The 13,646-nt window shown below is 32.7% G+C and overlaps 1 protein-coding gene across 1 annotated transcript; it reads right to left on the reverse strand.

The window, feature by feature from the left end:
• Nucleotides 1-1,945: 1,945 nt before the first annotated feature.
• LOC108367074 (uncharacterized) lies at nt 1,946-12,425 on the reverse strand. Its single transcript, XM_017621608.1, has 4 exons — nt 12,074-12,425; nt 3,911-4,218; nt 2,459-2,632; nt 1,946-2,311 (listed from the first exon to the last, which is right to left on the reverse strand). Exons 1-4 carry the CDS (start codon nt 12,423-12,425, stop codon nt 1,946-1,948), a joined length of 1,200 nt encoding a protein of 399 aa, XP_017477097.1.
• Between the last annotated feature and the right edge of the window lie 1,221 nt (nt 12,426-13,646).

Below are 13,646 nucleotides of genomic sequence, written 5' to 3' on the forward strand. Positions count from 1 at the left end.
AATAAATAAATAAATAAATAGATAAATAAAATGTTATATATAAATAAAATTCGAATAGCCAGTTTCACGAAAGCCAATTAAATGAAAAATTAAGTATTATTTTCGAATTGAATATGAGAAATGGCAGAAGAGAAAAAATAATTTTTCACTGAAATTGCTTTCGTGAAGTTGGCTGTAATTATCATTGGTAATCTTAAGTAACATAATGCATATGTACATGTGAATGCTATTCGCTTGCGTTACATTGTTCAGATTTTTGTGTTTTTTTTTTGCAATAATCGTTTTGGAGTACTTGTAAACAAATTTGCATTTATAGAGATTGTGTGAAATTTGAGATGAGCAGACTTTAAAGATATGAATACATATCGAGCGCTTATATTCGATATGATCTAACTGCGGTTTTTCACAAAAATAATTTAGACTTAACTGTCATCGCCTCTCAGAAGAATTAACTACTGTATTTACAGAATTAAAATTGCGACCACTGATGAAAGTTAAGCCTCAAAAGAGTTCTAACATCAAAAAGGAATTTTTGTATATAAAGAGCAGGTATGTAGGTCATATTGAATATAAGCGCTCGATATACATAGATACATTTTTTTATTTATTCGAATACACAAAAACGGAAATCATAAAAGAAAGCAAAAAATACTACTCTTAAATTCCGCTTTTATTTATGCAGTCTACGCATTGTTTATATAATTTTGTCTGCGCCTTCTCATGCCTAGGGCTGCCAACCACTTAACACGTTCGCTTCTATTGAGATTTTATTTACATATACATATATGTATACTGTCGGAACAAAGTATTGACACAGCAAATTTTTCACAATGTAGGGAACAATTTTTATTTCGCCAATTTTGTAAAAAAAATTTGTTCATTCTACAACAAAAAACATAAAAATATAATTCCTAAACTTTGTGCAAAACTCGCGAAAATTCAGCAAATGTTCTTGCAAATTTTCAACCTTTTAATCAGATTTTCTAGATTTTTTTGAGTACTCAGTTTTACAACCAATTAAACTCTATGTAGTAAAAAAATGCAAGTTCGGAGTTAGTCAAAAATTGCATTGATTTTTGACAATTTTTTTTTTGTTGAAGCTGTTTTGCATTTTTTCCATATAAAGTATTTTCGAAAAAATTTTAATGTATGGAAGAGACTGTGTGAAAAAAACTTGTACTTTATTATAATAAAATTGATTGGACTAGAAATCTGCATACCCAAAAAAAATTCTAAAAAATCTGATTAAAAAGCGGAAAATTTGCTGAATTTTCGCAAGTTTTGCACAAAGTTTAGGAATTATATTTTTATGTTTGTTTTTTTTTTGTAGAATGAAACATATTTTTATACAAAATTGGCGGAAAAATATTAGAATAAAAATTGTTGCATATGTTGTGAAAAATTTGCTGTGCCAATACTTTGTTACGGCAGTGTATGTATTTAATAATATGATTGTTTACTAAGACACAACATATGTATTCTTTTTTTTTGTTTGTTCTCTATTTAATTTTCATTTTATATTTTATTTTATTTTTTCTTTAAAATTTTCAATGCAATTAAGTCGAAACATATTTTTTAGCGAAACAACACCATCAAGTCTGTCACCAGCTGCGCTTAAAACACATTTTTCAAATAAAATTATTAATAAAGGTAATACATAGTAAGTAAGTAGTAAAGTATTGTCATGATTAAAAAGCAAAAGCTTGGCAAACTCAGAATAAAAATAAAGTATGCGTGTACATATATAGTCTCTAGCTGAAAAAATAAAAAATAAAATAAAAAATAGCACATCCAAATTCACTCACAACCCGTTATTAAGCAACGCCATCCGCATCTCTTGCTCCTTGCATGGCATCCACATTGGCCCGGTTTGCGCTGAAACGGTGTGACGACGGCCTCTTAGGCTTATGTATGTAGGTATGTATTTATACCATAGTATCCTTATTTACATATTTCCTTCGTGTAAATATCTTGGCGCACTGCACATTTCCATCAATTTCTCATAGAGTTTATCGAGATATTGAAAGAAGCTGATACTTTCGGCAACTACCAACCAATCTAACACTTGCACCGTTTCATTGTAAGAGATGCTATTTTCATCAAAGTCTTCCAATGCAACATTGAGCGTTGCAATCACAGAATTTGTAGCCTTTATATTAGCACTGAGGTGACTACCCGTGTGATTGAGGTATTGTGTTACATTTTTGTAAGCGTCGTCTTGCCATTTCTTATCGAGCGCATTATAGGTGCGGTTATGAATAACTTGCAACATTCGGATAGTTTTATAAATTTTATTCAGTTCAGTTTGAATCTAAAATAATAATAATAAGAAGCAGATAAAGAGAGGGAAAATATGGAATAATTAGTTTATGATTTATTTGTAAGTGCATTTATTTAGGCTTCAGATTTAAGGAACGTATTGGAGACGTCCAATTAAATATGTATTTGCGATGCTAACCAGTTTTTCATTCAAAGTTGTGATTCCATTTTCCAAATGACTTATGTCATGATGGACCTTTTCTTTGGTGAATTCACGATCCATTAACTTTGTATAGGGATGTGATAAATTCAATTTGTATTTACTCCATTCTTCTAATGCTATTTCTGGTGTGAGATTGAAGCGTGGTTCGGTCTGAAAAGAGATGAGAAATTGATTATTTAAATGATTGCAGAACGTAAGCAACTATTTATTAATTAAAATTCTTAAACTCCATATTAGGAATAGGCTAAATTCCGCTTGAAAGGTTTGCAAAAGGCTTTTAAGAAACCGAAGGCCGTTGGAAATGTGTATATAGGAGGGCATTTGAAATATTCAAAAAGGAAGCACGATTTTATTGTAAAATTAGAATGCCAAAAAGTGTTTTGATGTCTTTAAAAACTCTGGAAATAAAAAACCTTTAAAGCTTTTGCAAAAAGTTTGATTGTTATGCAAAAAAATTTTATTTGAAGTAGGAACTAAAACATTAAAAATAGTTGGATATCTTGGAAAGCTAAAAATCAAAAAAGCTTTGAAGCTTAAAAGCTTAACAAATTTTGCCTTGAATCAAACTCATATACCGCTTTATTGCAAGCAGTCGCAACTTAAATGAGGACCGTGAGCAGAGCATTAGAAAAAGCTCAATATTTTGAAAACTTTTAAACCAAAAAGCTTAAAAGCCTGCAGTTTTTCTTTTTTTTTGTTGTATTGAAATCCACATAGCATTTAATTTAAAACAGTTGTAAACAGAAGTAAAATGCATGGTATATTAAACCAATGGTGATCTAAAAGGGCTTATCATATGTGCTTTTCCAGCGCTCCAAAAAGAAAAACCTTACATAATAATTCAAAAGCTTGAACCTTGAAAAACTTTAAAACCAAAAATGCTTTAAAACTTAAGAAAATTTTGATTGCAATGAAATGCATATAACGTTTAATTGAAGATAGTCACAACTAAAATTTAGCAGATCGGCTCTTTATAGATCATAAATATTAAAAAAAACGTTTACTTTACAAAGCTGTCAAGACTGTTATAAATAGCCGCGTTCTATAAAAAGGCTTCTCTGGCAGTCACTGCACCTGTTTATATCTGTGACGGCCAGTACCAGAGAGAGTACGATGACCAGAGAGAGCTTTTACAATGTGAGAAAGCTTCTTCTGCTGGTCTACAGTCGCGTCCAAAATGGGCGCGTGCCGAGAAAAAACTCTCTAATCATCATTAATAGATGACCATAGAACACTGACGAGCACAGAATTTTTCGCATACAAAGCTTTTCAAGGGTTTCTTTGAATCGCTCTACACGTATATAAAATGTTTAGAAAGCTAAGGCGAAATGTTAGAGTTTATTTATTGGGGTTTTGAATTTTGCCAAAACGTATGTATGTATGTAGTTCTAATTTCTCATATCAATCAGTTTATACAAATTTACTTACGAATTTCTTATACACAAAATTATTAAGTGCATTAAAAGATGTGCGCGCTTGTTTTCTCAACATGGAGATATGTTCCACCACCTTCGCGCAGTTCATATCCAGAGAACGAGTATTTAAATGATGGCGATGATGTACTGGTGCAGTTTGTACAGGCGCAATTTCGCTCTCGTAGCGCAACAGATTCTTATGATGAAGCATACGATTTTCGAGCGTATGAAGAAGCTTTCGGCCGCGTATAGACCGACCTGAAGCACCGGAGACAAGCGCGAGTATGGCAAAGCAAATGATGGGCAGGAATGCAACGGATGCTGTAAAGAGAAGACGAATTTAAAATTTAGTAAAAAAAGAATTTTAAAATTTAATTTAATATCTATTTAAATTTGATATGTGAGCCGTTTTTTTTAAGTGGCATAAGTCACTTCACATTTTTGTGCTTAAGTGACCGGCTACTTGTATCTGAACGCGTCGGTTATTCGTTTAACTTCATCAAGCAAAGGTAGAAAGGTAGGTTTTGTCATTTAAAGCTGCTAAAAAACGATGATGACCTTGCTAAAAAGCGTTAGGCTTTATTCGATTATAGTCCGGTTAACAAATTAGAAAGTTATAGGGGATGCATAAAAAAAAATACACAAAAAATTTTTTTCTCGACGTACATATGTAAATATTTATATAAAACTGACGAGCCAAACTTTTTTTCGTGATACGCCTTAATGTAAGTACACATCTATACATTTTTAAGTGCATTTAAATAATCCAAGCTGCTCAGCACTTTGCCTTTTCAACTTCACGACCCACCTGCACTATTAGCCAAGCACACAACGCACCTATACATTCACATAAGTAGTTACACAAATACAAAAGCAAAATGATGCATACACATGCTCACGAAAGGTAAAAGCCGTGTACACATACATACACACACTTATAGTTGGGGGACCTCTTTGGCCAACTGCACTAAGCGCCAATGAGAGCTGCGTAATTATCGCACACTGTAACAGCTTAAAAGCTAATGCAATAGACACATACATATGTATGTATGTATGTACACGTGTATGTAGTAATGTTAGCTGTGACAGTTAATGGATAAATAAAAAATAAAAATAAAAATAAACATTAGCTGATCTTCGCTAGCTACTCATAGACGCAGTGCAGCAAATGCACACTTTTTCGTGCGCATGTTTTTTTGTTGTACTTTGCGTACTTGTGCGCAATTAGTGCGGCGCATGCGCGCACATAATAATTTGTAGAATGTTTTAAAGATCTCAAGTTGTCACAAAGTAGTTAGGCTAGCACGGTGGCATGCGGCATGATCGATTGATCGATCGATCGAATGCCATCGCTTTGGATATGTACATATCTATGCATGTGTAGATGTACGGTATATTTCTGTACGCATGCCCCGCACTTAATAGATGATCGAATCTAGACATACATACATATGTACAAACTTAGACTTAATCTCTTTAGGCGGGCAATTCAAGATCAAGGCAAATACCGCCACCAATAGACATTTGTTGCTGGTTGGTGGTAACAAAATGGCAATGCCAGCACTGCTGCAGGAATTGTCGTGTAAAATGCATACCACGCATGCGTCGACTGCAATTTTCATTTGTCCGCCCGCTTGTGTGTGTTGGCCAGCCATAGCTGAGCATTAGAAATTTGCTAATTATCCTTAATTATTAAACAGTTCGATATCAAAGTAGAGTGATCTTGGTGAGAGATAGTAGTTAGTTACATACATACAAACATATGTTTGCTCGTTTTGTTTGTGGGTTGCACGCTTGCAATGTGTGGTGTATGTATGATCATCGTGTGAGGTCTAAGCAGCACTTTCTAAACAAAGCGGCCGCAACTGCGACGGGCCAATTAATCGATAATATGAGCATGAGCGAGCAAGTATGTAGTGATCGCGACTACGGAATGCGCTTTACAAGCGGACTTTTTTTATTAGTTGAATAGTAGTGTGTGTGTGTGTAAAAGCTTGAATGAATAAAATTGATTTAAACATTTTTTTTTCAATAAAACTATCCAAAGTAACTAAACTAAAAGATCTTAAAATTTTTTTAATTTCCACGAAATTTTTATTTTTTTTTATTATTTTTTTAATATTTCCTTAACCTTTAGTTTCTTTCAAATTTCTGGATCTGAATGTTTTTATAACATTTTCAAGGTACGAAAAATTCAATTTTGGCCAAAAATAATTTTTAAGTAATTTTAAGTACAAAAACAAAATTTTAATAATTTTTTTACAAAAAATTACTTTATCCATACATCGATTACTTAAGGTTCGCGTAAACGAGAAGAGTAATTCTCATAAAAATAAGTAAGAATACATTCTTATACTGGTAAAATACGAAATTTCATTACTCATTAGACGGTGAGAATTAATTCCTATTCTCATGAGAAGTATTCCCATTGTTTACAAGAATCTTTAAGCACAACATTTATGAAAGTAAACAAATAAAATCAAGAAAACTTCATCAACCTCTAATACCATGTCCACACCGGAGCTAATCACGTGAGTTGGTTATCACGATAACCCACTTCATTTAGCGTAGTTTCGCCATATAAAAATGACAGCATTTAACCATTTCACTGAGATGGTTAAAAGCTAACCAACTCGAAACCACGTCGAAAGTCTGATACAACCCTGTGTTTTGCCGCCATCTGTTGGTCATTAGCGTTAAAATGTAAAAAATTTGTTCCCTACTAGTGTTTGGACTTCACTAAATCAGATCAGATTTACTCCGATTTTTGAAAAAATTGAAATCTACTCCTCTACTCCGCTTGACTTCAAATCTATTCCATCTTTTTTTTTCATTCATGTTATACCCCTCTTAAGGCCGTTTTTTAAGTGTTCACCACCGGTTTCAGTAAAAAAAATGAAAGTTAGCCAAATCTCACTGTTAATAAGTAATTCTTTCATACCAATGCGTCAATAAAGTAACCCCGTTTGATGTATGGTTGTAGAATTTGGCGGATGCAGAACGTTACTTAAATTGTTAAGAAATATATCGTCGATGTTTTTGCAAAACCGCCCATCGACCGGTTGCAAAACCGCCTAAATCGCCGTTGTGGCAAAATGAATAAAAATCGGTAAATCGTTATTAAAACAACAGATTTGTAAAATAATAGCTAGAGAAAATACCGCCTATCATTGCAATGCCTTCAAACAATAAATGGTTTATTAGCTCTCCTGTAAAATTTTAGTGCCGTAAGATAGGCGGTTTTGCAACTGGGCGATGGGCGGTTTTGCAAAAACATCGACTATATGTAGAATGAAATTTATATAAAGTAGAAAAGGTTTAGATCCTGTTGCTCTTTAAAAAATTAAGTGTTAGAAATGTTCTACTTTATAGAAAAAAAATTACCTAAATATGCAATCCTTGCATTGCCTCGCGTTCTTATTTTGCATGAATAGAAAACATTTAAGTCAAACAATTAATGTAGGAAACGAAAATAAAATATTCAATCTAATACGGAAAATTTGCTTTTGCCCCGATTTTTGCAGCGATTTAGTCCTGAATCGAGTTTTTGAGCTCCGAACACTGTTCTCTGCATTTGTACTGTTTTATAAACCTCAAACCGCAGTGTGGACAGCAATAGTTAGTGATGTGGTTAAGTTCGATTTGAGATGGTTAACTTTTTGGTGGGGACTTGGTATAAGGCTACCAAATCGCTGCAGTGTTTTCCCACATACATTTGACACTTTGATGTTACGCTCGAAAATTGTCTGGAAGTATTCAGACATTCCTCTCGGCGGCATCAAACTGCTTTGCTAATAAGCTCATTTGGCTCCCAGGCCATAGAGATATTGCTTCTGGGCCACATTTGCTCTGTTGCTATGTAAAAAGGTGGGCGCCCAAAACCTTGGAATTTAAAGGGGCCGACAATTTCTCTTCACGGGCAAATCAAAGTTTAAATACCTTGAGGCACACTGTTTTGAAGTTCGACCTATCTTCCTTATTACTCATTCCTATTTTACTCCTTTGCGAATCCTTAACAGTCAAAAGAGATAAGGCCTAGCAACTCTCATTTTAAAAGCCCCTCATTCTAAACATTAATGTGGAGGTCTATCGTGTGACACTGCTTTAAGACTTCTTGCTATGTTTTGTTACATATGTTTGAATCAAATATTATAATATTTTGCTAAGTGTTTGGCCGAGCTTCTCCTCCGTGCGTCTTGATGTTGTTACAGACATGGAGTATCTAACCAACAGTATTACGCCGCCTCCGAACGGCAAATGGATTTCATACGAAGCTTTTTCATACAAGAATTACAGCCGGAGCTTTGCCGTTGCGAGGAGCGAGCGCTATTAGACAAAATTCTGCTCTTATTTAGATGTTGCTTGGACTAGGTGTTCGATACACAGGTCGTGCGAAATGGTAGCACGCACCTGTAGCCACTCATGTAAATATAAATATTTGAACGTAATCATATCTGTGTGTGTAAACGCGTTCACCTACAGCATGCGCTCATCAACATTTAGTTGCATTCAGCATTCTAATGAATTTTCATTCATTAATTAGTTTCATTGAACACTCACTCGCGTTGACTTGTTCTTGTTGTTGTTGTTGTTGTTGTTGTTGTGGTGCTGTATCAATCGCTAACAATTTGCAATAGCTACGGTAATGCGAGTGGGCGGTTGCGCATTGACCTGTAAAGTAAAAATCATTCAAGAATATCCTGCTGGCTCCCCAATAAGCTCAATAACACATACCTATTTTTTCATTTGTCTAACATCTGTTTTGCTTTATAATTATGTATATAATTGACTGCAATTATACTATTGTCATTTTGTTATTAATTAAGAGAATATATATGTACAATATCTACTTTTATTATCCACCTTTTCGATTTTTCTTTGGCTTGCATAGGGCAGCAATTGAAAAGCGTGTAAGGCGGGTTACTCTTAGATACCAAAAAAATATGAAGCTAATAAATATTATATGTACGTACATACATACATACATACATACATACATACGGACTATGAACACTTTTAGATGCCTGATATAAAAATATATTTATAATTAATTATATGTGAGGAAAGGAAGAGTAGATATTGAGCACTAAGTGATTGTGTGCTTGTGGATTGATCTGAGGCGTTATGGTGTTATTTGCTAAGATATAACCCAAATGTGACAGATTGTAGGCGTTGGCATGCGCCAGCCTTGCGTGAAGACAGAATTTAAAGAAATTGTGCTAATATTGTAGGGAGAAAAACCTGAAGGAAGGAAGGCTAATCGAAAGGCTGATAGGGGACCTTAAATTTATGAAAAAAAAAATCGTGTGCATTTTATTGAAATGGACTAAGGTTTGCTTTCTCTGGAAGAGTAGTCAGGTTAGAAGATAAAACACATTACGTGAAAAATTTTCAGGTGCATTTTTTTTTGGTGCGAAACTCAGGATAAGACATATTATGTTTCATAGCATTGTTTTTAAATTTGTTTCGTTACTTATTTAGTTTAAAAGTGGCATCATACTTTTTTTCTTATAATTTTTAAGTTGAAAAAACACATTTTAGTTTTAAAGTTTTACTTAGGGGTTGTTTAAAAATTTGGTATATAACACATGCTTTTTTAATTTCTTGTACACAAATTTTCTAAATTTAGTTTTTAATAAAATAATTTTATTTTTAACAAGAAATTTTAGAAAAATTTGTTTAATACAAATATATGTAATTTTAAAATAGAATGAAAAAATATTTTTTTTCTATACAAAAATTTAATTATTTTATGCTCAAACAAAATTTTTTGCTTATTTTATTCCAGATTTGTTTTTGCAAATATTTTGAAATAATATTTAAATATTTTTTTTTATAAAAATAGACTCAAATAAAAATTTAACAAACGTAAGAAAATTTATTTCGCTTTTATAATTATCTGCATTCTGCACTTAAGTGCAGAAATCTCACAAATTTACTTAACTTTAATTATTTTGGTAATTAATAATGAATAACATTCAGAAAATTTATATTAGCAAAAAAATAAATATGTACATACATACATATGCGTGTATGTAAATACATAATTTATCTAAAATTCTTTTTCGGCGTAAATATTTTTAAGGAGCATACATACAAAGTAAATTTATGTATTAAATTTTTTTAGCAAATTTTTTTGTTTGCCTCAGATTTAAAAATATCGTCTTTATAACCCTTAAAACGTAAATTAACGTATATACCAAAATAAGCATAAATTCGAATGAATACTATGGAACGAGTATTATGGAACGATTTTCTGTCATCCCTTGTCAAATTTGGTTTGTAAGTGACAAACCGGTCGCTTCTCGATGGGCAATACTTTAGAAAAATGAAAAGGCTTCAAATTGAACCAACTGCCTCTAAGGGCTTTATAAGGTCGTCCAACAGACTTACTAAAGACCGCAGACCCAGCATAAACCCACATAAATTGACCGCAAAAGTCACACATATGTATGTATTTTATTTGCAATTCTTGTGATATATTTTGAATTATAAATTGCAGGAGTACTGTGCAATTTCGGAATTTCACTGTGGTTCTTATTGGAAAATGGTATGTGTGAACAGTTGATGCATTTTTGGTGGTTTTTCTCTAGGAAATTTAGTGACTTTGTGAATTCGGGGATATTTGTTTGTCCACTGACAGCGGTAAAGAAATTAGCTTGTTAAAAAATGTCTTTAGGAAGGCAATGATAAATTTCTGAGAAATAATTCTTTCTCTTATACTTTTTTGTTTGTTTTTTTTTCTGTCCAAACCTTTTAAGGAATGTTTTTTTTGTAAGAAAAGTATGAAGCTCAAAATTTATCAATTTAATTAATTTTTTTACGAAAATTAAATTTAAAAGCTTTTATAATCGAAAAATTCAATAATATTGTGAAATTTTTTAAATTAGCTTTTTAAACCAAATATTTTTTTTCATCTTGAAAATTATTTTCTTAATTAATATTTTCCTAATAATATAATCGTATCTTATTAAGCTTTAACTCAGAAATTTCCGTAAAGGTTTCAAAGGAAAATATTTATTAACTTATAAGATTACTTTTCGAATTTTTTTATGACAAAAACAACATTTTTTTCTATTTTACTTTTTAGTGCTCATAAAGTGTGTTTACTTTTTGGATTCAAAAATTAAATTTTATAAAAAAGTTTTTTTTTATAAATTTGTTCAACTTTTGTTGCGAAAAATATATATGATTACTCTTTTGAACTTTTATTTAATAAGGAAATATAAAAAAAAACTTTTATTGCTGTTAAAATCAGAATAGTTTTCCCCACTAAAAAATTAAAATTTTGTTTCAAAAATTTTATTAACACAAAACCGCAAAAATTAGTTAGAATATTGAGCTTTTAACTCAGGAATTAAAAAACTCAGATTTTTTTAAATCTGTTATAAATTGGTTTACACGCCAAAACTAAAAGAAAATATCTTTTCCTTTTTCATTTGAAAAAAAAGTTTTAGTGCTACTGAGTTTTTTCATCGTTTTTTATTATAAAGAGATTAAAGTAAATTTACAAATATATAGTAAAAGCATAAAAACAAATTTATATTTTAAATTTTCCACTCAACAATTTGAGCCCAGATTTCCCAAAGAAATATTTATAGTTTTAACCTTTGTCAAATTTGTTCAAACTGATAAACTTTACTTAAATATTTTAAAACTTATGTTGAAAAATTTCTAGGTTTACTTTTTTGATATTTAGTACTTAAAAGGACATAATTTCTTTTACGTGATTTTAAGCTATTAAAATTCAAAAGCATTTAATGTTGCGTTTCTTATTCTCCAAAGTTTCTAATGAAAAATAAATTTAGCATGCAGGTGGTTTTTTCGAAATTGGTTTCTCCAATTTTTACTTTTTTTTTGTATTTTGTAATTCAATTGCCAGCAACGGAATAAACAAGTTTAGCGCCGCGCTTTTTTTTTTTTGCTTAAGAAGATGAATAATCTCACCAAAGTCTAGTCATTTTAAAAACCCGAAATAATTATTAAAAGTGAATACACAAATCATTCGCGCCGCAAAACATAACCAAAGCACATGCACACTTACATATGAATGTATCTGTTTATACATACTATACATAAGGGTCCTTTATTTGTTTACATATTAGACTATTGTTTTTTTTAGAATAATTCGAATTTTGTCATATATTTAAATTTTTTTAATTTTTCCATGACTTACTCTTCAGCGCTACCCTTTTCGATGAGCGCGTTTTGCCGCTTAGCCGCGCGCTTTGCATTGCCGTTAATGTGTTGGCGGTGAGGGTGTCTGTTGCAGCTTTCATCGCTGGCAAGCGCTGGCAGGTGACATTGCAATTGTTTGTATTTCCAATGGTGAAATTGGCATTACACAAATGCGTAACATCAGCTGTAGATTGCACATTGGCGCTGCTGTGCACTAAACTGGCGTGATTATGCTGTTTTTGTTGTTGCACTTGTTTTGTATTTATTGTGCGTACTGTGCGCGATTCAGTACAATCCAATGAACTATTAATGTTATGGTTGTTGCTATTGTACACTTGTGGCCGATACATTTTGGTAAAGAGTTTTAAACTGTTTGATATTCGATTTTCGAAAATTTCTTTACGTTTATCACAGAGCTGGCCAAGAAAATAAATGTGCGCTTTTTAAGTTGCAGTGGACTTGCACGCGTTGTTTTTTTTCACAATTTTCACAATTTCCAAGCAAACTATTATCTCTTTTGAAATTTGCAAAGTTTTGAAAAGCTGGTATTTTCTAATCTACAACTTTTTAGTCACACAAAAAAATACTGTTGTAAAATGCTTTAAGCGGAGTAAGCCGAGTTGCGAGAACAGAACTCAAGCGCGCTTATAAATAGTTAGGCGTTTTTTTTCATATATTTTACTTAATACTTCTTTTACTGGGTTTTATTTCAAAAGCTCTTAATTATATCAAAATTTCTTTTGATTTATAGCGCGCGATCTCCTTTCAATTTCACAAGTTCGCTATTGAATTCTGATTGTAAGCAAGCTCAAAATAACTTGCCTTTTATTTGAGACCGACTGGCGTATGAATAAAGTCGCAACGCAACGATAATCGTACGGCAACACACACATAGGCACTCGTGTCCATACTCGCAGAGAGAATCACACCTATGTATGCATACAGCAGCAGCAGTGGCACTGGCAGTGGCAGCAGGCTTAGGCAGCGTCTTGGCGGCGCCTGCAGCAAGTGGCGCGACGTCAACTGTAGAAGACGCGCATAGTGTAGCGAGAGCGCCCGCGTTCGCGTCAGCCACCGCCAAAAGCTTCAGTTAACGACAGCATTGAGTTTTTGATATAATCGTTAAAAATACGATCTTGACCAATAGTGAGCGCGTAAGCTAACAACTTTGTATCGTTTTGTTTTATCAATTGTGTGTGGCTGCGCATGTCTCAGCTTGGCTCACGGTAAAGGTGTTAACTTCAGAGCGCGTTTTTTGTCAAACAATTGAATGAAGGCGTTAAGCAGCATAACTAATATGTAACGATAAAAAGTATATGTCGCTAGGGATATTGAAGGGTGTGAAAGGAGGGGGGGTTAGAAGTGCATTAACGGCGTGCGAAATAAGAAAATAATAAAGGAATCCCAGTCGTGATTTTAATAGCAGCTGCGTCTACGTCAGGCCTGGGCAGCAAAACTTTTGCACTTTGTTATGGAGTTCTGCCTGCGCTGCCCATCACAAGTCTACGTTGACATTGTAGTCAACGCTAGCGCCAGCAGCGTCAGCTACCGTTCTCTTCATTGCGCGCGTT

The sequence above is a fragment of the Rhagoletis zephyria genome, unplaced genomic scaffold, assembly GCF_001687245.7.
Source record: "Rhagoletis zephyria isolate East Lansing unplaced genomic scaffold, Rhagoletis_zephyria_1.1 Rzeph_scaffold_02526, whole genome shotgun sequence".
Taxonomy (NCBI): Eukaryota; Metazoa; Arthropoda; class Insecta; order Diptera; family Tephritidae; genus Rhagoletis; species Rhagoletis zephyria.